The sequence below is a fragment of the Oncorhynchus gorbuscha genome, linkage group LG05 (assembly GCF_021184085.1).
Source record: "Oncorhynchus gorbuscha isolate QuinsamMale2020 ecotype Even-year linkage group LG05, OgorEven_v1.0, whole genome shotgun sequence".
Classification (NCBI taxonomy): domain Eukaryota; kingdom Metazoa; phylum Chordata; class Actinopteri; order Salmoniformes; family Salmonidae; genus Oncorhynchus; species Oncorhynchus gorbuscha.
Window position 1 is genome coordinate 8,919,003 of NC_060177.1, and position 26,774 is coordinate 8,945,776.

Here is a 26,774-nt window from a genome sequence, read left to right on the forward strand (position 1 = left end):
GATGGAACCATAAACCATTAGATTGGAGGACAGGAGGAGAAAGATGGAACCATTAGAGGAGGACAGGAGGAGAAAAATGGAACCATTAGAGGAGGACAGGAGGGGAAAACAGATGGAACCATTAGAGGAGGACAGGAGGAGAAAATGGAACCATTAGGAGGAGGAACAGGAGGGAGAAAGATGGAACCATAAGGGGAGGACAGGAGGAGAAAGATGGAACCATTAGAGGAGGACAGGAGGAGAAAGATGGAACCATTAGAGGAGGACAGGAGGGGAATTGATGGAACCATTAGAGGAGGACAGGAGGAGAAAGATGGAACCATAAGGAGGACAGGAGGAGACTGGAAAGATGGAACCATTAGAGGAGGACAGGAGGAGGAGAAAGATGGAACCATTAGAGGAGGACAGGAGGAGAAAGATTGATGGAAAAGATTAGAGGAGGACAGGAGGAGAAAGATGGAACCATTAGAGGAGGACAGGAGGAGAAAGATGGAACCATTAGAGGAGGACAGGAGGAGAAAGATGGAACCATTAGAGGAGGACAGGAGGAGAAAGATGGAACCATCTGAGGAGGACAGGAGGAGAAAGATGGAACCATTAGAGGAGGACAGGAGGAGAAAGATGGAACCATTAGGAGGACAGGAGGACAGGAGGAGAAAAAGATGGAACCATTAGAGGAGGACAGGAGGAGAAAGATGGAACCATTAGAGGAGGACAGGAGGAGAAAGATGGAACCATTAGAGGAGGACAGGAGGGAACCATAGAAAGATGGAAAAGATTAGAGGAGGACAGGAGCGAGAAAGATGGAACCAGAAAGATGGAACCATTAGAGGAGGATTAGGAGGAGCCAGATGGAACCATTAGAGGAGGACAGGGAGAAAGATGGAACCATTAGAGGAGGACAGGAGGAGAAAGATGGAACCATAAGGGGAGGACAGGAGGACAGAAAAAGATGGAACCATTAGAGGAGGACAGGAGGGGAAAGATGGAACCATTAGAGGAGGACAGGAGGAGGAAAGATGGAACCATTAGAGGAGGACAGGAGGGGAAAAGATGGAACCATTAGGGGAGGACAGGAGGAGAAAGATGGAACCATTAGAGGAGGACAGGAGGGGAATTGATGGAACCATTAGAGGAGGACAGGAGGAGAAAGATGGAACCATTAGAGGAGGACAGGAGGAGAAAGATGGAACCATAGAGGGGAGGACAGGAGGAGAAAGATGGAACCATTAGAGGAGGACAGGAGGAGAAAGATGGAACCATAAGGGAGGACAGGAGGAGAAAGATGGAACCATTAGAGGAGGACAGGAGGACAGGAGAAAGATGGAACCATTAGAGGAGGACAGGAGGAGAAAGATGGAACCATAAGGGGAGGACAGTAGGGAGAAAGATGGAACCATTAGAGGAGGACAGGAGGAGAAAGATGGAACCATAAGGGGAGGACAGGAGGGGAAAAAGATGGAACCATTAGAGGAGGACAGGAGGAGAAAGATGGAACCATAAGGAGGATGGAACAGGAGGAAAGATAGCACAATCTACTAGAGGTTCTACTACCGATTATGATTTTTCAACGCCGATACCGATTATTGGAGGACCCCCCAAAAAAAAAAAGATGGAACCATTACCGATTAAAATTGGCCGATTTTTTGAAATATATTTGTAATAATGACAATTACAACAATACTGAATGAACACTTATTTTAACTTAATATAAAACATCAATAAAATCAATTTAGCCTCAAATAAATAATGAAACCTGTTCAATTTGGTTTAAATAATGCAAAAATGATGTGTTGGAGAAGAAAGTAAAAGTGCAATATGTGCCATGTAAGAAAGCTAACGTTTAAGTTCCTTGCTCAGACCATGAGTACATATGAAAGCTGGTGGTTCCTTTTAACATGAGTGTTCAATTTAAGTTTTAGGTTGTAGGAATTATAGGACTCTCTCTCACTATACGATTGGTATTTCATATACCTTTGACTATTGGATGTTCTTATAGGCACTTCAGTATTGCCAGTGTAACAGTATACCTTACATCCCTCTCCTCGCCCATACCTGGACTCGAACCAGGAACACATCGACGACAGCCACTCTCGAAGCAGCGTTACCCATGCAGAGCAAGGGGAACACCCACTCCAAGTCTCAGAGCGAGTGATGTTTGAAACGCTATTAGCGCACACCCCGCTAACTTGCTAGCCATTTCACATCGGTTACACCAGCCTAATCTCGGGAGTTGATAGGCTTGAAGTCAAACAGAGCAATGCTTGAAGCATTGCGAAGAGCAGCTGGCAAAACGCACAAAATTGCTGTTTGACTGAATGCTTACGAACCTGCTGGTGCCTACCACCGCTCAGTCAGACTGCACTATCAAATCATAGACTTAGTTATAACATAATAACACACAGAACTACGAGCCTTAGGTCATTAACATGGTCGAATCTGGAAACTATCATCTCGAAAACTAGACGTTTATTCTTTCAGTGAAATACGGAACCGTTCCGTATTTTATCTAACGGGTGGCATCCATAAGTCTAAATATTCCTGTTACATTGCACAACCTTCAATGTTATGTCATAATTACGTACAATTCTGGCAAATTAGGCTGCCCAAACTGTTGCGTATACACTGACTCTGCGTGCAATGAACGGAAGAGAAGTGACACAATTTCACCTGGTTAATATTGCCTGCTAACCTGGATTTATTTGATCTAAATATGCAGGTTTAAAAATATATACTTCTGTGTATTCATTTTAAGAAAGGCATTGATGTTTATGGTTTGGTACACATTGGAGCAACAATACGCACCGCATCAATTATGTGCAACGCAGGACACGCTAGATAAACTAGTAATATCATCAACCATGTGTAGTTAACTAGTGATTATGATTGATTGTTTTTTATAAGATAAGTTTAATGCTAGCTAGCAACTTACCTTGGCTTACTGCATTCACGTAACAGGCAGGCTCCTCGTGGAGTGCAATGTAATCAGGTGGTTAGAGCGTTGGACTAGTTAACTGTAAGGTTGCAAGATTGAATCCCCGAGCTGACAAGGTAAAAATCTGTCGTTCTGCCCCTGAACAAGGCAGTTAACCCACCGTTCCTAGGCAGTCATTGAAAATAAGAACGTTTTCTTAACTGACTTGCCTAGTTAAATAAAGATTAAATAAAGGTGTAAAAAACATATTTTTTAATTAAAACGTAAAAGAAACATTTAAATCAGCCAAATCGGTGTCCAAAAATACCCATTTCCATTTGTAATGAAAACTTGAAATCTGCCCTAATTAGTCGGCCATTCCGATTAATTGGTCAACCTCTACAATTTACATCCCACATTCCTTGTCATCCTTCAGTGATCCCTACACACTACTCACAGCAGTACGCGACCTAGAAACATGACCCTACCACTCAGTAGTTGCCAGAGACATGCACCTGGCTGATGGCAGCTTGAGTCTCACTATTCATCTCAATCAATCCAAAGCTTGATTCATTTGAGCACTTGAGAGACAGGGCATGTCAGGAGTTAACAGCTAACTGTTGGTGTTGGCAGAGCTCCAAACAGAGTAAAGCCTCTGGTAAGTGATATCTTCCATCAAGCGTTAACATCCTGTCTGTGCCAGAGGCCCCAGGGTGAGCTTCTCAACTGACAGCCATTGGAAAATAAGTGTGTTCAGCTTTGGTTTTGCAACAGTAATATAGAAATCCCCAGAAGGAAATATGTTTATTTATTTTACCTTTTTTTAACTAGGCAAGTCAGTTAAGAACAAATTCTTATTTACAATGATGGCCTTCCCCGGCAAAACCCTAACGACGCTGGGCCAATTGTGCGCCAACCTATGGGACTCCCAATCACGGCCGTTAGTGATACAGCCTGGTATCCTGCTTATCCGCTGTGTTTAATAAGCAGTACTACCACTTTAACAAAGCTCAATGATAAACTATTGAATCGCTTCAACCATTTATGGCCATTAGCAAATGCAGTGCGCTAATGTGCCATTCGCTTAAACAGCCTCCATAACGTTACGGTTTGTGGTAGGCATTTATTTAGCGCATGAGCTATATGCTTGAAGGGAGTGTCTCATACTATCTCAAGGCTAGAGCCAAGAGAATACTATGCATCATTAATCACATCTGTCAGAACAATGCTAGCAGGTATGTTGCTATATTCTCATTATGGATTTCTATGTTCGCAAATGTTGACCGTGAGCCTAGAGTTAACGGAGGTAAACTAGTGGTTTGACAGGTAACACTACTCTATAGTCTCTGTTGTAGGTCCAGCTGAATGGCTGTGTCACTGGATATATGTACATACTGGCTGCCTGAATAGTGCTTGACAGCTGAACCAAAGGATAGACGTGTGTTCGCTAACTAGCTAGTCAGGCGGCTCTGACATTAGCGTAAAGACCAGTAGCACATTGTTCTCTCAGGAGTGAAATGGTAGCCGACCCAGCCCCCCTCCCCATGTTTGAGTGGGAGTCAAGTCAAGGTAATGTACCATCAAAGGGAGGGACAGAGGAATGAAAAGACAGGAAGATTTCTATTGCAGACTCCTCGCCTCCTTCTTAAAACCCATTGGATGAGAAAGCCAGAGGTCCCTCCCCTCTGACATTCTGCTCCAATAGGGTTTGAGAAAAAGGCGAGGAGAAAGGAGTATGGAATGGAGACACTCCCAGTGTCTTAATTCAACCTTAACAGCAGTCTTAAAAGCTCTGTTAAGAATATTAGAGGGAAGCAGGATTCTGTTCCACACAACTAGCGCTTAGAAATGCACCTTGGATGAATAGATTCTTGATTTAAACAGAGTTCACAATGCTACTTCCCTATACCTCTTAAAGCCACGGTCCCTTTTTTGAGTGATCCAAGGTTAGACTGTCGGGGTGAGATGTGTTCCATCTCCAAGGTTAGACTGTCGGGGTGAGATGTGTTCCATCTCCAAGGTTAGACTGTCGGGGTGAGATGTGTTCCATCTCCAAGGTTAGACTGTCGGGGTGAGATGTGTTCCATCTCCAAGGTTAGACTGTCGGGGTGAGATGTGTTCCATCTCCAAGGTTAGACTGTCGGGGTGAGGTGTGTTCCATCTCCAAGGTTAGACTGTCGGGGTGAGATGTGTTCCATCTCCAAGGTTAGACTGTCGGGGTGAGGTGTGTTCCATCTCCAAGGTTGGGGCCAGTTCCATGGTCAGTGATCATGAGCAAAGGAGACGAGGAAAAGAAGACTCAATAGACTTGGTGAGGTGAGTCAGCTCCAAGGTCCAGTTCCATGGTCAGTGGACTGGACTAGGCCCTCAGTCCCCCTCTCCTAGTTCCCTCAGTCCCCCTCTCCTAGTTCCCTCAGTCCCCCTCTCCTAGTTCCCCTCTCCTAGTTCCCTCAGTCTCTCCTAGTTCCCTCAGTCCCCCTCTCCTAGTTCCCTCAGTCCCCCTCTCCTAGTTCCCTCAGTCCCCCTCTCCTAGTTCCCTCAGTCCCCCTCTCCTAGTTCCCTCAGTCCCCCTCTCCTGGGCCCTAGCATTACTAATCAGTAAAGGGCAGATACACAATCTCACTGTGCAAACAATTAAATGCTGCACCTCCGCCCTCAAAAACCACTCAATTGTGCCGGCTTGTTAGAGATTAACCCACAGGGCTTACACATTAGCTGTCCAGAGTGGAGACACACACATTAGCTGTCCAGAGTGGAGACACACACACACACACACATTAGCTGTCCAGAGTGGGAGACACACACACACACACACATTAGCTGTCCAGAGTGGGAGACACACACACACATTAGCTGTCCAGAGTGGAGACACACACATTAGCTGTCCAGAGTGGAGACACACACACACACACACACATTAGCTGTCCAGAGTGGGAGACACACACACATTAGCTGTCCAGAGTGGGAGACACACACACACATTAGCTGTCCAAAGTGGGAGACACACACACACATTAGCTGTCCAGAGTGGGAGACACACACACACACACATTAGCTGTCCAGAGTGGGAGACACACACACACACACATTAGCTGTCCAGAGTGGGAGACACACACACACACACACACACATTAGCTGTCCAGAGTGGGAGACACACACACACACACATTAGCTGTCCAAAGTGGGAGACACACACACACACACAGCTGTCCAGAGTGGGAGACACACACACATTAGCTATCCAGAGTGGGAGACACACACACACACACACACACACACACACACTGTCCAGAGTGGAGACACACACACACACTGTCCAGAGTGGAGACACACACACACACACTGTCCAGAGTGGAGACACACACACACACATTAGCTGTCCAGAGTGGAGACACACACACACACACACATTAGCTGTCCAGAGTGGGAGACACACACACACACATTAGCTGTCCAGAGTGGGAGACACACACACACACACTAGCTGTCCAGAGTGGGAGACACACACACACACACACTAGCTGTCCAGAGTGGGAGACACACACACACACACACACACACACTAGCTGTCCAGAGTGGGAGACACACACACACACACATTAGCTGTCCAGAGTGGGAGACACACACACACACACACACACACATTAGCTGTCCAGAGTGGAGACACACACACACATTAGCTGTCCAGAGTGGAGACACACACACACATTAGCTGTCCAGAGTGGAGACACACACACACACATTAGCTGTCCAGAGTGGAGACACACACACACACACATTAGCTGTCCAGAGTGGAGACACACACACATTAGCTGTCCAGAGTGGACACACACACACATTAGCTGTCCAGAGTGGACACACACACACACACATTAGCTGTCCAGAGTGGGAGACACACACACACACTAGCTGTCCAGAGTGTGAGACACACACACACACATTAGCTGTCCAGAGTGGGAGACACACACATTAGCTGTCCAGAGTGGGAGACACACACACACACACACATTAGCTGTCCAAAGTGGGAGACACACACACACACACACACACACACACACACACACACACACACACACACACACACACTGTCAGAGACACACACACACACAAGCTGTCCAGAGTGGGACACACACACACACACACATTAGCTGTCCAGAGTGGGAGACACACACACACATTAGCTGTCCAGAGTGGACACACACACATTAGCTGTCCAGAGTGGGAGACACACACACACACACACACACACACACACACACACACACACACACACACACACACACACAGCTGTCCAGAGTGGGAGACACACACACACACACATTAGCTGTCCAGAGTGGGAGACACACACACACACACACACATTAGCTGTCCAGAGTGGGAGACACACACACACACACATTAGCTGTCCAGAGTGGGAGACACACACACACACATTAGCTGTCCAGAGTGGGAGACACACACACACACACACACACATTAGCTGTCCAGAGTGGGAGACACACACACACACACACACACATTAGCTGTCCAGAGTGGGAGACACACACACACACACACATTAGCTGTCCAGAGTGGGAGACACACACACACACACATTAGCTGTCCAGAGTGGGAGACACACACACACACACATTAGCTGTCCAGAGTGGGAGACACACACACACACACATTAGCTGTCCAGAGTGGAGACACACACATTAGCTGTCCAGAGTGGGAGACACACACACACACACATTAGCTGTCCAGAGTGGAGACACACACACACACACACATTAGCTGTCCAGAGTGGAGACACACACACACACACATTAGCTGTCCAGAGTGGAGACACACACACACACATATTAGCTGTCCAGAGTGGAGACACACACACACACATTAGCTGTCCAGAGTGGAGACACACACATTAGCTGTCCAGAGTGGAGACACACACACACACACACACACACACACACACACACACTAGCTGTCCAGAGTGGAGACACACACACACACACACACACACACACACACACACACACACACACACACACACACACACACACACACACACACACACACACACACACACACACACACACACACACACACACACATTAGCTGTCAGAGTGGGAGACACACACACACACACACACATTAGCTGTCCAGAGTGGGAGACACACACACACACATTAGCTGTCCAGAGTGGAGACACACACACACACACACATTAGCTGTCCAGAGTGGAGACACACACACACACACACACACATTAGCTGTCCAGAGTGGAGACACACACACAGAGTGGAGACACACACATTAGCTGTCCAGAGTGGAGACACACACATTAGCTGTCCAGAGTGGAGACACACACATTAGCTGTCCAGAGTGGAGACACACACATTAGCTGTCCAGAGTGGACACACACACATTAGCTGTCCAGAGTGGACACACACACATTAGCTGTCCAGAGTGGAGACACACACATTAGCTGTCCAGAGTGGACACACACACATTAGCTGTCCAGAGTGGACACACACACATTAGCTGTCCAGAGTGGACACACACACATTAGCTGTCCAGAGTGGACACACACACATTAGCTGTCCAGAGTGGACACACACACATTAGCTGTCCAGAGTGGACACACACACATTAGCTGTCCAGAGTGGACACACACACATTAGCTGTCCAGAGTGGACACACACACATTAGCTGTCCAGAGTGGACACACACACATTAGCTGTCCAGAGTGGAGACAGGCACTGCAAATGGTGTTTCTGAGAGGCTGTAAAAAAATAGCACCCCTTGATCTTAGTCACGTTCTGTCATTTTATACACTTGGCTTTCAGACACCGGTTTAACAGTACGGCTGGATGAATCTACAGGAGTACTTATCCCTCAAACACTTGACTTGTAATAGGCCTACAGTATAGGTGTTAATCTTCTCATATAGAGCGAGGCAAGTAAGTACTGTACACCAATCAGGGTCAGGGTTGACCAAAACACCTGCTTGTCCAGTTCTTACAATTAGTTCAGAACACTAAAACTGTACACTTTCCAAAGCCACCGAAAACAATATACTCCTCAGTCACACAGTATGAGTGTGGTGCCACTCTGAAGTCCTCCTCAAGGAATGTCATAAGGAATGTGTCCACTCCCACGTTCAATGAAACCCAAGCTACTGTAAACAGACTGTGGTCAGACGGCGAACCACCGAGACGGAAAAAAGAAGATAGTTGCCAGGCTGTGTGGCTGTAGTTGCCAGGGTATTCTGGTGAAATAAGGTTCAGGTGTTGTTGTTGTGTGACATACAGATGAACGACAGAGGATGTGGGGAGGGGGGTACTTTCTAGGGCCTGTAAATCCCTCTGGAATGTTCAGAAATAGAGGGTGCCCCAAAATAACCTACAGGGCTTGTTATTCAGACAACCTACGCCTCTGACAAAGGTAACACAACTCAGTAATAAACAACTCACTTTGAGTTTGTCCTTCTTTCCAAGCTCTGTTGCAGGGGGGAAACAGTGAAACAAGAAGGCACAACTGTAGCCATGCAGAAGCTGCTGTGGGCAGAGGAACAAGCTCCTCTGTGTACAATATAATCCCTGCACAGCTGGATGAAAACTGCAATAAAGCCTTCTATAGAGCAGTAGAACTGCTAGAGCCAGACACTGTTGCATAAGAACACAGCTCATCCCATCTATTAGGTACAAGCCAACAGAGTCTGAACACACAGCTCATCCCGTCTATCAGGTACAAACCAGGTTGATCATAGAGCAACGGTTTCTTCATACTGGAAACTGTTTTTATTGCACCATCAACCACAACTGCTGTACTACTACACATAGTTCATATACTGATAGGAGGCACTGTAGACTGGCTGACACAAACAGCACTGTAGACTGGCTGACTGAAACAGAACAAAAGCATGTTTGGCTCATTTTGTATCCATGAGAGGAAAATAGCACCAGAAAACTCAGCGACAAAATAACCATCACTGTTACAAATTAAACAGATTTTTATTGCACGGGTGTCCTTACCTCCAACACTGGCCCCGCCCCCAGAATGATCTGCTCCACCCCGCTGGCGAATCCCTTCTGGCTGAGGGCGGTCAGGTGGTGAATCAGGAAGTTGGTGCTCTGGGTCTTTCCCGAGCCGCTCTCTCCAGAGATGACGATGCACTGGTTCCTCCGCCGCTGCAGCATAGCGTGGTAGGCCACGTCCGCCACAGCGTAGATGTGCGGCTCCAGGTCTCCCAGAGCGTGGTTGTCGTACATCTTGACGTACTTAGGGTTATAGATGGGGAGGAACTGGAAGGGGTTAATGACGATGAGGATGCTGCCTACGTAGGTGTAAATCCTCTCCTGGCGGAAGCGCGAGCGTAGGTTGTCCAGCAGCGAGCGCTCGGTGAGCTCCGGCAGGCAGCACAAGTCGGCGTGGTCACCCCTGACCTCCTCCTGTGGCAACAGGCCACGCTCAGTCATGCGCCGGCGCTCCTCGGTCACACGCAGCCACATCTGCAGGCTGCCGCCGTAGTGGATGGAGCCATCCAGATTCTTCTGCCGTAGCAGGAAGCGGTAGTCCTCCCCGCCACCCGAGCCAGAGCGCTGCTCCAGAGCCCCGCGGGGCCACAGCATCATCCGTTGGACGGGGCAGTCGCTGGGGTTCAGGATCCATTCTTCCCCACCAAATTCCTTGACCTCGGCTAGCACGTAGCAGTGGTCACGGTCCAGACGCAGGCGCTCCAGGCAGCGCTCGATGGCCTCGGCGGCCGTGGTGCTTTTGCGGGCGCTAACGGGGCAGTAAATGGTGCCCTCTGCCAGGGAGCCCGGATAAATGCGCAGGGTGAACTCCGAGTCCTCGTAGCGTCCTCGCCTGCCCAGCGTGCCCACGCCACCGATCCCGCCGCCGTGGCCGCCATCACGAGCACTCATGGTGTCACAGGGGTTCCCATTAGCAGTCACTTGACCTCGCACGTCCTTCACCAGACCGGATGGGAGACTGTCTCAAGACATCACTGCTGGAGGAGACAGAGAAAGAGAAGGTTGGAGATGACAAGACAACACACAGAGAGGTCAACACCGTAAATCATTCACTGAATCCACCACAAAATGTGCATTTCAGGTAATTATGTAATCTATGAAAAATGTACAAATGAGTTTATAGCTGGCTGGCCAACATAAAGAGACTGGAACATTCAGGGATAACAGCATCTGGACCGACTAGATTACACTGCACAGCAGCAGCAGTCCATCCCCATGCCAAGACTAGCAGCTGCCAGCTTCTTCACTGAACACACAATAACACCATTCAAAACCTTAATATACACCCAAAAGTCCTGATGGGGTGACTGGTGTCCACAGAGAGAAGAGCATTATGAGAAGGACAGATGTTTTGTCTCTGACTCACTGGACTGTCCTAAACTCATCAACACTTTGTGACAACTACTTATATAAAAAAAGGCTTTATAAAATACAATACATTTGATTGAAGGATGGACCATATAGTCTGTGTGTGTGTGTGTGTGTGTGTGTGTGTGTGTGTGTGTGTGTGTGTGTGTGTGTGTGTGTGTGTGTGTGTGTGTGTGTGTGTGTGTGTGTGTGTGTGTGTGTGTGTGTGTGTGTGTGTGTGTGTGTGTGTGTGTGTGTGTGTGTGTGTGTGTGTGTGTGTGTGTGTGTGTGTGTGTACAAACCACTAAGCCCTCTATTGTCTGGGCTCCTCTCTCCTGTATACAGCTCATTCCCCTGGAGACTATACTGAAACAGAAACCATCCACAATACCTCACACAGAGTGTACACAGCTACAAAGGTAGCATAGACATTTAGGTATTCACTAGTGTTGTGTAATTTGTTTGATAAGCCAATGATGAGAGCCTACAGGGAGGTGGTCAGAGACCTGGCAGTGTGGTGCCAGGATAACAACCTCTCCTTCAACGTGACCAAGACAAAGGAGATGATTGTGGACTACAGGAAAAGGAGGACCGAGTACGCCCCCATTCTCATCGACGGGGCTGTATTGGGGCAGGTTGAGAGCTTCTAGTTCCTTGGTGTCCACATCACCAACAAACTACCATGGTCCAAACTAGAGGTCGACCGATTCATCTGAATGGGTGATTAAATAGGGCAGATTTCAAGTTTTCATAACAATCGGAAATCTGTATTTCTTGACACCAATTTCGCTGATAAAAAATAAAAATAAAATAATAATAATAATAAATATATATATATATATATATATATAATATATATATATATATATATATATATATATTATATATAATTTATTTTTTTGGCTGATTTTTTTTTTTTTAAGTAAATAAATAACTAAATAAATTATATATATATATATTTTTTTGACACCTTTATTTAATCTTTATTTACCTAGGCAAGTCAGTTAAGAACACATTCTTATTTTCAATGATGGCCTGGGAAGAGTGGGTTAACTGCCTTGTTCAGGGGCAGAACGACAGATTTTTACCTTGTCAGCTCGGGGATTCAATCTTGCAACCTTACGGTTAACTAGTCCAACGCTCTAACCACCTGATGACATTGCACTCCACGAGGAGACTGCCGGTTACGCGAATGAAGTAGAAGTCAAGGTAAATTGCAAGCTAGCATTAAACTTATCGAGTTAAACTAGTAATATCATCAACCATGTGTAGTTATCTAGCATGTCCTGCATTGCATATAATTGATGCGGATCGTTGCTCCAATGTGTACCTAACCATAAACATCAATGCCTTTCTTAAAATCAATACACAGAAGTATATATTTTTTAAATATTTAGCTAAAAGAAATCCAGGTTAGCAGGCAATATTAACCAGGTGAAATTGTGTCACTTGCACGCAGAGTCAGTGTATACGCAACAGTTTGGGCCTCCTAATTTGCCAGAATTGTACATAATTATGACATAACATTGAAGGTCGTGCAATGTAACAGCAATATTTAGACTTATGGATGCCACCCGTTAGATAAAATAAGGAGCGGTTCCGTATTTCAATGAAAGAATAAACGTCTTGTTTTCGAGATGATACTTTCCAGATTCAACCATATTAATGACCTAAGGCTTGTATTTCTGTGTGTTATTATGTTATAACGAAGTCTATGATTTGATAGAGCAGTCTGACTGAGCGGTGGTAGGCACCAGCAGGTTCGTAAGCATTAATTCAAACAGCACTTTTGTGCGTTTTGCCAGCAGCTCTTCGCAAGCACAGCGCTGTTTATGACTTCAAGCCTATCAACTGCCGAGATTAGGCTGGTGTAACCGATGTGAAATGGCTAGCTAGTTAGCGGGGGCGTGCTAATAGCGTTTCAAACGTCACTCGCTCTGAGACTTGGAGTGGTTGTTCCCTTTGCTCTGCATGGGTAACGCTGCTTCGAGGGTGGCTGTTGTCGATGTGTTCCTGGTTCGAGCCTAGGTAGGAGCGAGGAGAGGGATGGAAGCTATACTGTTACACTTGCAATCCTAAAATGCCTATAACGACATCCAATAGTCAAAGGTTAATGAAATACAAATGGTATAGAGATAAATAGTCCTATAATTCCTATAATAACTACAACCTAAAACTTCTTACCTGAGAATATTGAAGACTCATGTTAAAAGGAACCACCAGCTTTCATATGTTCTCATGTTCTGGGCAAGGAACTGAAACGTTAGCTTTCTTACATGGCACATATTGCACTTTTACTTTCTTCTCCAACACTTTGTTTTTGCATTATTTAAACCAAATTGAACATGTTTCATTATTTATTTGAGGCTAAATTGATTTTATTGATGTTTTATATTAAGTTAAAATAAGTGTTCATTCAGTATTGTTGTAATTGTCATTATTACAAATAAATAAATCATTAGAATCGTCTGATTAATCGGTAGCGGCTTTTTTTTGGGGTCCTCCAATAATCAGTATCGGCATTGAAAAATCATAATCGGTTGACCTCTAGTCCAAACACACAAAGACAGTCGTGAAGAGGGCACGACAACGCCTATTCCCCTCAGGAGACTGAAAAGATTTGGCATGGGTCCTCAGATGTCTAGAGCTGCAACATCGAGAGCCTGGTACGGCAACTACTCAGCCTCCGACTGCAAGGCACTACAGAGGGTAGTGCGTACGGCCCAGTATATCACTGGGGCCAAGCTTCCTGCCATCCAGGACCTCTATACCAGGCGGTGTCAGAGGAAGGCCTGAAAAAAATTGTCAAAGTCTCCAGCCACCCTAATCAGACTGTTTTCTCTGCTGCAGCACAACAAGGAGGTACCACAGTGCCAAGTCTAGGTCCAAAAGGCTTCTTAACAGCCATAAGACTCCTGAACATCTAATCAAATGGCTATCAAGACTATTTGCATTGCTCCCACCCTCATTTTTACACTGCTGCTACTCTGTTTATTATTCATGCATATGTCTTTTACCTCTACCTAGATGTACGTACATATTACCTCGACTAACCATTGCCCCAGCACATTGACTCTGTATGTAGCCTCGGTACTGTTATTTTTTTTTGCTCCTTAATTATTTGTTATTTTTCAATTTTTCTTGTAATACATTTAAAATTTTTTAAAATTCCTTAAAAATGCATTGTTGGTTAAGGGCTTATAAGTAAGCATTTCACTGTAAGGCCTACACCTGTGGTATTCGGCGCATGTGACAAACAACATTTGATTTTTGTGTAATTGAAACTGGGCGTACAGTCACGCCCTCCTGTATGTCTAACCATTTGAATGTAAACTTTTTGTTGTTAATCAAAATGCATTTTTGGGCAGAAATTCCATCTGGAACATGTGAACTTTCATGTGCCTTCCTATAACAAACTTGTATGCCTTCCGTAAATACGAATAAAATTGTTAAATTACGAGCCTAGTTGGTTTAGCCGCAGAAAAAGGCAGCAACCTTACCGCTAGTCATGATTGGCTGAGATCATGAGAGAGGAGTTAGGATTAGTCTGCCATGTAGCATGCTTCTGTAACATCAACTGGTCAGTATGTGTAGGAAATCCTTTCTAATGCCGTTTTTTTTAGAAGATATCATCTAGTAGACTGTATAACTGTTGCTCTCCACTTTCTGCAGGGCCAAGTTTTGAAAACAGTGGAATTAGAGTATTATAGCTAAGGAGATTCTGGCGTTTGATTGCAAATATGCAGACGGAGTCAAAAAAAAAAAAAAAAAACACCAGTCTCCGGATTACATATTCAAACGAAGGGCAACCATGGCATCCGACACAGTGAGGGAGAAGCATCCATCCATGTATGGACGCTTTGAATGTAGCTAGCTAACATTGAACCTGGTTGGTTAGCTACCTGTAGACCATGCAGGGTAGTAACGTTATGAGTTGGGATTATGGTTCATTGTTTAGCTAGCTAGCTACATTCAGATATTACACATTTCCAATTTTGTCAGAAAGTCATTTTCATTTCAAGTGTACGGTTAGCTGGCTAGCTAACATTTGCTGGCTGTCTCGCTAGCTAATGTTACATGTATGATCTATGTAGTTATATTATTCATATCTCAGAGCCATTTACATTGCTAGTTATAGCCTAATGTTAGCTAGCTAACATTGAACCTGGTTGGTTAGCTACCTGTAGACTCATGCAGGGTAGTAACGTTATGAGTTGGGATTATGGTTCATTGTTTAGCTAGCTAGCTACATGTCTACATATGTAAGTAACCATTTCAATAGAATGTTCATGACATCACTGCGACAACTGTCGATAGACCTAGCTGGAATAAATGAATACACCCGTAGTATAAACCAGCCTTTTGTCATGAAACCTTTGGTTATTTAGTACATGGCCTCACATGTGGATCCTTAAAGAGCTGGGTGGGGCTAAGTCTTTAGAGGGTGTGAACGATGCTGAATGGGTGTAGACAAAGAATTATTGAATGTCCAATACCAGAGCCAATGAGAACCATTTGCCATATGAACATGATTGCATTTACCACAATTCCTCTCACAATGGATCAGCTAGAAACATACACAGATGCTGCTTTGTCAGTCCAATATACAGTGTTATTTCTGTTGCTAAGGACAAACTGTTCCTGCCCATAAAAACCTCTATGTGGGGAGAAAAAAAAATGAAAACAGGAAATGGAACAGGGAAGCATATAGGTGGCACGCCATCTCCAGCTGGGTCCTAATACAATGCTGCACCCTTCTCTCCAATTTCCTGCCGGCCTACATTGAACCCCCCCCCCCCCCCCCCCCGCCTGCATGCGTCCAACACACACGACGAACACAGATTGTGTAAGGCTGGGCACACACACATACAACCCTGCTAACCAGATTGTGTAAGGCTGGGCACACACACATACAACCCTGCTAACCAGATTGTGTAAGGCTGGGCACACACACATACAACCCTGCTAACCAGATTGTGTAAGGCTGGGCACACACACATACAACCCTGCTAACCAGCTTGTGTAAGGCTGGGCACACACACACTGGGGGTATTAATGGTGCACTTCGCAGTGTGTGTGTGTGTGTGTGTGTGTGTGTGTGTGTGTGTGTGTGTGTGTGTGTGTGTGTGTGTGTGTGTGTGTGTGTGTGTGTGTGTGTGTGTGTGTGTGTGTGTGTGTGTGTGTGTGTGTGTGTGTGTGTGTGTGTGTGTGTGTGACAGCCGGGTGGTGGAGCAGATGGCCAGTGCACTGCTTAAAGGATAGGGGTTAATAGATTTAGGGTTGTTCTCCCTCCGTGGCTGACTGGCTGGCCGTGCCGAACCATGTTCACCACATCAGGTCAATCAACTAATGCTCTCCTCCAGGGAATCACCAGGCCTTAGCAATCACTGCAACTGTCTGGGTGGGGTCCAGAATCTCATCTCCAGTTTGGAGATGCACAATCCTTTTATTCACAGCTGAGGTAGAGGGGGGTTGTGTCAACCCAAGACTGAAGCTGATTATGGGGTGGGGTGTATAATGTTAGAGGATTGTATGTTTGCAGGGTGGGTGGTAATTCTTAAAGTACTGTGTATTGATTAGTAGTAGTACCGTACATGACAACTGTATATTAAATCAAATACAACATAGTATTCAGGTTAAAAACAGTGTAGAGTAGACAATACTCACCCATGATTACAACCAGCAATCTGTTTTTAAACTGCCATTAAAATGACATAATTATAGGCCCAAGTCAACACATTCCTTCCAGCAGGAAAATGAGGCTATAGTAGTATACTCTAAAGAACAAGGTGGCCAATACACTCGTAACCCCATAACAACACGTTACACCGTCAACACACACTGATACAGTGTCAATATGAATCAGTGAACACACCCCGTACGGCCAGGGACAGAATATCCCATTGCTGTTGCCACATTCTGAAACTATTACCCATTTGACTGGCAAACAACAACTGAACACTCTTGCCATTTGCTGAAGCAAATGTCCTGAGACAGAGAGAAGAGAGGGGAGAGAAGAGAGATATACAGATAGATAGACAAGGCCCTGCAAAGACAGAGAGAGAATGTCTAAGCCATGATGTAATGGTGCCTGAGGACAGTGAGAGCTGCTGCTGTTTGTGGGGACTAATAGAGGTCCCGTGGTGGACCTTTTCTATTGGTGGGTTCAGTGAGACACAGCACACTGAACCCACAGGGATAAAAATGTCCCGCAGTGTGTGTGTGTCCCTTTCAAAGTTCCCTCAGTAAAAAAACTGACTCACTAACAGGGAAACAATGGGAAAGGGGTCACCCACTCGGAGGAGGGTAGAATGTATTAGTGCTGACTGATTAAATGGCTGTCATTGTGAGAGAAGTGGATGGAGTTGGGTCGGTTTAAGTTATTACATCATGGTTTTGAGAAGCTGTGTGTCATCAACCGCAAACACACCGACAGCTGACCATGTCAGACAACGGGCATCGTTTCATCTCCTGTACCAGTTCATTAAGAATGTATGTATACATTTACATGGCATAGCATATATGTTCTGGACCATGCATCACCTATAGTACTGCATTAGAACCTAAAGGAGAGCCAGACTCCTCCATAATATGTATACTGGTCATGTCCCTCTACAAGGGCTCCAGAGATGTGGGGAAAAGGCCAGAGTCAGAGAAAGGAAATTGCACTTTGGACACAAAACACATTACAACAGTACATTCATACAGCCATAAAGACAAATGCAGAGAACATGGCTTGTGAAAAACAGGCATGAAACACAGAACAGAACAGTCGACTAAGCTCAATGTGCTAAGTGCTTTGGTTTGTCATAACTGGCAAAAACTCGGAGCAGCCAATAGCAAGCCTTAAATTAAAGCTCCTTATGTTTGGCATTATGGATTCTGATAGAATACAGTCAGAGGGGAGAGGTCTTAATTAACCAAAAGACTCAATTCATTTCCAAAATTAAGGGGGGTTCTATCGCTGGCAGTCCTGGGCATTCATCCAGCGGAGGCAGAGAGGATCATGGGATATCTGGCTGAGTGAGAGGGGGTACAGTAAGCAGGGCAAGATCTGGTCACAAGAGCACAGTAATGAGTCTGATATTTGATGGGAAAAGACAGTTGAAGAGGAGTGACATAACACAGGACTGCTGTGTGTGTGTGTGTGTGTGTGTGTGTGTGTGTGTGTGTGTGTGTGTGTGTGTGTGTGTGTGTGTGTGTGTGTGTGTGTGTGTGTGTGTGTGTGTGTGTGTGTGTGTGTGTGTGTGTGTGTTAGGGGCCCCAAAACCTTTTCCCTTGTGACTCAGCGGCACTAGTTATGACCTTGTCAACAGGGATGCTACAATTCAGCATGAGGTCAATGACTTCACAGTTCTACTCTTAAGAGAGTATTAGTGAAGCAGTGTTATCGAGCCAAGCATTGAGTCAAAGACTACTGGATTTGAGCCACTTCAACAAGAGGGAGGGCCCGTCGTATAGGCCACTTCAACAGGACGGAGGGCCCCTCTTGTAGGCCACTTCAACAGGACGGAGGGCCCGTCTTGTAGGCCACTTCTACAGGACGGAGGGCCCGTCTTGTAGGCCACTTCTACAGGACGGAGGGCCCGTCTTGTAGGCCACTTCTACAGGACGGAGGGCCCGTCTTGTAGGCCACTTCTACAGGACGGAAGGCCCGTCTTGTAGGCCACTTCTACAGGAGGGAGGGCCCGTCTTATAGGCAGGCCACTTCTACAAGAGGGAGGGCCCGTCTTATAGGCCACTTCTACAAGAGGGAGGGCCCGTCTTGTTGGCCACTTCTACAAGAGAGAGGGCCCGTCTTGTAAGCCACTTCTACAGGAGTGAGGGCCCGTCTTTTAGGTCCGGGACATTGCAAAGCAAAACTTTGCCAAAATACAATAGTGACTTAATTCAAGCACTAGTTTCTAACCAAATGGTTGACTGCATAGTCATCAGGGGGATGTTTTCCCTTTTGTCTTGCTTGACCTGACGGGAAAGAAAATGTGCAGCTGCTGCCAATGATTCTGTTACAAGTCAGCTGTGCAACCTCCTCTTCAGTCCCCAACTCCTACAGTCTAATCCCACCGGTAGTTAAACTTATTATGCAAATAATTAGAAACAATACACAAGCAACAGTGTGCCAACACATAGAATGTTGTCTCATCATTTTCCAAGACCTCGTGTTCCCTCAAAAGGTCGACATTTCAAATATCTTTTTTCATACATTGTTCATTCCAGATCCAGAACAAAACACTGAGGTGGGACTTAGAACCTAAAGTTCACAGCACATATCCCAGTATCGGCTACAACATTGCGCTTGAACGCCTTCTCCCCAGAGTTTCAAGGACATACCAAACATTCAAATGCCCTCATCGTTTGACTTGAAGAGGAAAAGCAAGCATGGACGTGTGCCCCAAATCCTAAAGCAAACGGAGGTGTCTCTGAACCCAACCAATAAACAGTACATACCAGACAACATGAATGTTATGAGTAGGTGGCATTAAGCCACTGAGTCCCTCAAAGTAAAAGAAGAAGTTTGGTTTTAAGACAGTTCTCAGTATAAGCAGTCATGTTGTTGCTAAGTGTAGCTCTTTCAGGTCTTTTAAACAAAGAGTTGGTGTTCCACCAATCTTCCAGTATGTTGAGTGTCTCTGTAGTGAATAGTAGAGTAGTGCTTCAGCTGGCTAGCAGATCTCCACAAGTGCAGCAGTGCACTCACACCTCCAGACATTCCATACCGGGAAGGAGTGTGCCACAAATGTTCTCAGTCACACTGACCATATGTGTGCTGTGTGTATGTGTTCTGACTGTCTCCCCCACTCTCTCACACAGCCCTTATTCTGGCCTCATGACAAGGAAGTGTGTGTCTGTGAGAAAGAGAGACGGAGAGAACAGAACCTGCCCATAGTCTGTCAGCGGCCTGTCAAAACGCACCACAGCCCTATATAGTGGGCAGTAAGCATGTGCTCTCCTTCGCCCGCTCTTCTTTGTCCTTGCCGGTCAATATCCTCTCAGCTCGTCTTCAATCCAATCCTTTACTATGTTTTATTCCCTTTGCCTTCTTCTCACTCTTCCCCTGAAACGAGAGCTCAAATCAAATCAAAGTTTGTCACGTGCGCAGAATACAACAGACCTGACAGTGAAACGCTTACTTACAGGTCCTAACCAACAGTGCCATTTTTAAAGTACAAAATAGGTATTAGGTGAACAATAGAACAGGAAATAAAAACACAACAGTAAAAAGACCATGAATAATAACAGTAGCGAGGCTGTATACAGGTACCGGTTAGTCGGGCTAATTGAGGTAGTATGTACAGTTGAAGTCGGAAGTTTACATACACCTTAGCCTAATATATTTAAACTCAGTTTTTCACAATTCCTGACATTTAATTCTAGTATGGATTCCCTGTACTAGGTCAGTTAGTAGAGTATTTACAGTAGTAGAGTATTAGTAGTAGAGTATTAGCATTTGGTAGCATTCCCTTTAAATTGTTTAACTTGGGTCAAATGTTTTGGGTAGCCTTCCACAAGCTTCCCACAATAAGTTGGGTGAATTTTGGCCCATTCCTCCTTACAGAGCTGGTGTAACCGAGTCAGGTTTGTAGGCCTATTTGCTCAAACACACTTTTTCAGTTCTGCCCACACATGTTCTATAGGAATGAGGTCAGGGCTTTGTGATGGCCACTCCAATAACTTGACTTTGTTGTCCTTTAAACCATTTTTCCACAACTTTGGAAGTATGCTTGGGGTCATTGTCCATTTGGAAGACCCATTTGCAACCAAGCTTTAACTTCCTGACTGATGTCTTGAGATGTTGCTTCAATATATCCACATACTTTTCCTACCTCATGATTATATCTATTTTATGAAGTGCACCAGTCCCTCCTCCACACCAGTCCATTTCTCCAAAAATTACAATCTTTGTCCCCATGTGCAGTTGCAAACAGTAGTCTGGCTTCTTCATGGCGGTTTCGGAGCAGTGGCTTCTTCCTTGCTGAGCGGCCTTTCAGGTTATGTCAATATAGGACTTGTTTTACTGTGGATATAGATACTTTTGTACAGGTTTGCTCCATCTTCACAAGTTCCTTTGCTGTTGTTTTGGGATTGATTTGCACATTTCGCACCAAAGTACGTTCATCTCTAGGAGACAGAACGTGTCTCCTTCCTGAGCGGTATAATGGCTGCGTGATCCCATGGTGTTTATAATCGAGTACTATTGTTTGTACAGATGAGCGTGGTACGTTCAGGCGTTTGGAAATTGCTCCTAAGGATGAACCAGACTTGGAGGTCTAAACTTTTTTTCTGAGGTCTTTTTTGATTTCTTTTGATTTTCCCATGATGTCAAGCAAAGAGGCACGGAGTTTGAAGGTACACACACGGTGGGACACACACGGTAGCCATTTGATTTGATTACCTGTTCAGGAGTCTTATGATGTGGGGGTAAAAGCTGTTGAGAAGCCTTTTGGTCCTAGACTTGGCACTCCGGTAGCATGCGGTAGCAGAGAGAACAATCTATGACTGTGGTGGGTGGGTCTGGTGTAGAGGTCCTGGATGGCAGGCAGGTTAGCCCCAGTAATGTGCTGGGCCGTACGCACTACCCCCCGTAGTGCCTTGTGGTTGGAGGCCGAGCAATTGCCATACCAGGCAGTGATGTCTCGACGTTGCAGTTGTAGAACCTTTTGAGGATCTGAGGAACATTGCCAAATGTTTTTAAGTTTCCTGAGGGGGAATAGGCTTTGTCGTGCCCTCTTTACGACTGTCTTGGTGTGTTTGGACCATTCTAGTTGGTTGGTGATGTGGACACCAAGGCACTTGAAGCTCTCAACTTGCTCCACTACAGCCCCGTCGATGAGAATTGGGGCGTGCTCGGTCCTCCTTTTCCTGCAGTCCACAATCATCTCCTTAGTCTTGGTTACGTTGAGGGATAGGTTGTTATTCTGGCACCAACCGGCCAGGTCTCTGACCTCCTCCCTATAGGCAGTCTCGTCGTTGTCGTGAACCCCTGTTGTGTCGTCTGCAAACTTAATGGAGGGTGTTGGAGTCGTACTTGGCCACGTAGTCGTGGGTAAACAGTGAGTACAGGAGGGGACTGAGCACGCACCCCAAAGAGGCTCCAATGTCGAGGATCAGCGTGGCAGATGTGTTGTTACCTACCCTCACCACCTGGAGGCGGCCCGTCAGGAAGTCCAGGATCCAGTTGCAGAGGGAGGTGTTTAGTCCCAGGATCCTTAGCTTAGTGATGAGATTAGAGGGCACTATGGTGTTCAACGCTGCGCTGTAGTCAATGAATAGCATTCTCATATAGGTGTTCCTTTTGGCTAGCAGATCAGGTAGATGCTCTGTTTGCAGAGCAAATAGTCCTCTGTGGTGGTGGGCACAGCGAGACCAGTAGTGGGTGCTTTTGTGGGATAATCTCCCCACAAACAAGACATGAGGCTCCTGAATCACCACACCACGTCTAATTCAAACACTCTCTCTGCCTAGCTCAGTCTATTGCTCCCTAGCTAAATGTAAGCCAACCCTTTATATATGTGGCAGTTTTCACTCAACCTCGTGCTCCATACTTCAATCAATGTCACACGAAAACAAGTCTTTCAATGTTTGTAAGTCTAAACGCATTGCCAGAACCATTACTGCAATTGAAGTTGAAATCGTCAAGTTTAAGCTGTAAAGTGTTTGACCTACAAGATGTACAAGATCAAAGTCAACTACGTGAACAGATAACTGCTAGTAGATCATTAGTGAATCCAAGCAGATTTGAGTTAAGAGAGGGTCTCAAGGGGAGAACAGACGTCCTGCTAGTAGTACACTTCTGATGTGGTACGCTGGCAACTCTTCTAAAACACCCTTAGTAAATCCAATAGCGGGCTCTAAAAACACAGCTCTCTGAGGTGAAACTCACAGCTAACCAATTAAATACGGGAAGAGACATCAAAGACATCAAGTCATTTCTGCTCGTACCTAAATGTTTTTTGTTCCATGACCTTGTTTTAAGATGTTAATGTCATTGTTTGCTGCCAGATAATCCATTTTACAATGTTAAAGGTTGAAAATGTAGCATACTTGGTGGGCTAGCAGGATATTGCCTCTTCCAGTAAGGGCCTTATTCAATCAAATGTGTTAAGTGAATAAACAGATAACCAGTGGAAAACAAAGAAATTATCCATAATTCAGGCACACTGTCATGCTGGGCTGGAAAGGTTGGGTTGAAAAGGCAGGTTCTCCAGACGTTGACGATGTAAGGAAAGTGTCGACCATCTACAGTGAATAAACATGTGGACTCCTTACAGACACAGAGAAAACAACACAACCATGGCCTCTCAGAACTGTGTTCAGACGTCAACTGATGCTCTGATATAAACACAATATCAAAAGCTTTTGATCAAACGACAGCCAGGAATTATGTGAGAGAAGAGCCAAAGAGAGATGAAACAGTTATAGTAGCTCTACTTTGATGCAGTCTCTCTGATTCACTGCCAGGACCTTAACACATGGCTTGTCATAAACTATTTGTGTACAGCGTATGAACTGAGCTGGAAGGAGACACCTGAGTCAGCAGGCCAGGGTCAGCGAGAGGAGAGGAAACATGGCTGCCCCACGCCTTCAAAGCCAACAGAAACACTGCCACTGTGCCAAGTCACTTAAAGGGACGCACCGTCACCGACCACTCCTCTGAGTGGGAGCAGAGATCCTTCAGCCTCCCCGACTTGGCCAAGAGGTTAACTCTTTGATGAAGGGGAAACAGGATGAGATGAGATTGGTGCCTGTATGTCACACATTCACCTATGCCTAATTCAAGTTCCTTCCTCACTAAATATTGGTGCCCTGTTTATAACTTCATAGATAAGATATCACAAATACCTTAGTAATTCAATCACAATGTTTAAAAGAGACAGGCCTAGGCATAGATATTGAGAAATAAAGTCAAGCAGAGTTTGGGCTTACACAAAGTGCAATAGCGCTAACCTGTTAACCTAGCAGGGTAGCATGCTAGCATGTGGCTAACCCAACTGACACATCCCTTCCAAACTTCACCATTCTCACTGTAATTACAGCTGACCAAAGGCTCCCTGGGTCTGTGTGCACGACACAGCACAGAGATAATAATGGGTATTCTAAATGAAATACAACTGCCATGCTAACTCCCTCCACATGCCTGCTACAATAGGAACATGCTTGCCTTACGCTAAGCGCCGACAGGTGTGTGGTGGTGGCACAACTGAATTTGCACTCGTACACAAATATGAAGTTGTCTCGCTGAGGAGGCCCAGAGGATCTTGTTTGGTTGGTCAGGGTGACTGTGCCATGTGTCACTGCTAAAATAAGAGCCGAGATTGGCCATGCTGGTTCTATTATTAGTACAGAGTCCAGTTAGCACAGTGTGTGGTCACAGAACAAGGAGCGCTCGCTCGCTAGACAAAGGGGGAAGATGTACTAGGAATGATCGGATGCTAGACTGTGCTGATCCTGCTCAAAATTGCTCTAATGCCACATTCAAAAAAGAAAACAGAATTATGAGATTACAATAAAAAATGTATATAAATAAATGGCCTATCGTTAACTGTAAAGGTGGAAAGAAATGTCAAGCCTAAATAGCTTTTTTATAGCCTTGTAAAACTCGCAACTCTTGAAGAGAGACATCCGGGCCTGGCCAGTGACAAGCCAGGACAAACGGAGTCTGTAGCAGGGAGAGCATGTCACTACTTAGCCAAGAATTACTACACCCGTAGCCATGTGTATAGCCATGTTCATTGATTTCTTAATGTTGACTTTATAATGAAAGGACACCATTTCATTTCAGCAGTTAAATGTCAATGTAACCTAGTAGTCCACTGGTCAACAAAGACTCCAACTTTGAAGAATAAGGCAGCTTAACCTAAATCAAAGATGGCCACCATAATAGCGTTCTCTAATGAGCAAATCTTTGTAACTCTATCAACATGGCCAGCCTTCAATGGGCAATGCTGTCCCCTCTCTACATACAGTAAGGGGATGGTTCATGGGCCTTTCAGAAAATACTAGTCACTCTGGGCCAAACAATCCAATAGACTGTCATGCCAGTGAACTCAAAGGCAGGTTCCTGAAAGGAACTGCTATTAATACCACTGAAGGGGTTTGCACGGAAAAGAGCACTGGAGACAGGGAGAGTAAACAGGACCACCCCTGTGTGGTCGCAATGGCGAGGCCTACTTCCTTCATCCACTCCCAGGACAATGACCCCGGCATGGGCGAAGCAGGAAGCATGTTTCAGGGGGCTTCTCCACAGCAACAACACCGTGACATTGTTACAGCTCCCTTTACACTTTCTACTGATAGCAACACATGAACCTCCTTATGAACTTTTAAGTGTCTTGTTTGATGCTACAATGTTCCCAGTTTGAGGAACTTTAACTCTTTGGGGGTCAAATTGATGCCGTATGTCAAAGTTTAACATCTAGCTACAAAATCGTCCCTGCCCTTTAAGTCAAAAAAAGAGAAGATTACAGAAAATACTATGACAAAAGAGGAAATAAAACATTGATATGTGCCTCTGATCTACAACAGACAGGAACATGATCAAACAGGACATCCCAACCGGAGAGGGATTCTCACAGCAGACAGCCAACTGTGAGGAGACTGCCAGAGCTTCCTGTCAACAGAAACTACCTGGAAAACAGTACGGATGGACAGACTGCCAGAGCTTCCTGTCAACAGACACTACCTAGAAAACAGTACGGATGGACAGACTGCCAAACAGGTCCGTGGGTCAGACAGCATGTGAGCTTTTTCTGGAGGACTCTCACCATTCCCACGCTCCTCTGACTGGCCACAGACAGAGCACCGGCGAAGGACGTAGATAGGGCGACAGACACCAGTCAGGAACCTGGGAGAATAACACACAGATCTGGCCCTTTCCAAACCTCTCTCGACAAAACTCCACTCTCTCTAACCCTAACCCAGAAGAACACAACACATACCAGAATTATTACCCTTTCCAAACCTCTCTCGCTGTTTCTCACTGTCGTCCAGTTGCGCTCTCCCACACCATCAGTCTCCCACTCAGTCTCTCACTCCGTCCCCGTCCCCTCTGTCCACCTCCCCCTCTGTCCACCTCCCCCCTCTGTCCACCTCCCCCCTCTGTCCACCTCCCCCCTCTGTCCACCTCCCCCTCTGTCCACCTCCCCCTCTGTCCATCTCCCCTCTGATTGTGTCTCAGTCACAGCTGAAAGGTGAGAGTTCTATAGTTAGTTATATAGTGTCCATGTGAAATCATTCAGAACTAGACACAGTAAGAGGTGATGATAGAGGGCATTCCAACAGTAAACCATTAAAGGATGCCAATCATACCATACAACCAAATAAGTATGAGGTAGCCTGATCCAAATGGACCGCGTTTACACAGGCAGTCCAATTCTGATATATTGACCAATCACATCAGATCTTTTCACATCAGATATTTTTCAGAGCTGATCTGACTGGTCAAAAGATCAATTAGTGAAACAAATGCAGAATTGGGATGCCTGTGTAAACAC

At 45.6% G+C, this 26,774-nt stretch overlaps 1 protein-coding gene across 1 annotated transcript in view; it reads right to left on the minus strand.

Annotated features, from left to right (window-relative positions):
* LOC124035399 (unconventional myosin-IXAa-like) overlaps nt 1–26,774 on the minus strand; it is a 212,282-nt gene that overhangs the window by 162,495 nt on the left and 23,013 nt on the right. Inside the window, 1 exon segment of the mRNA XM_046348850.1 lies at nt 9,934–10,913. Within this exon segment, the coding sequence (XP_046204806.1) occupies nt 9,934–10,827 (894 nt within the window). The 5' untranslated portion in view covers nt 10,828–10,913.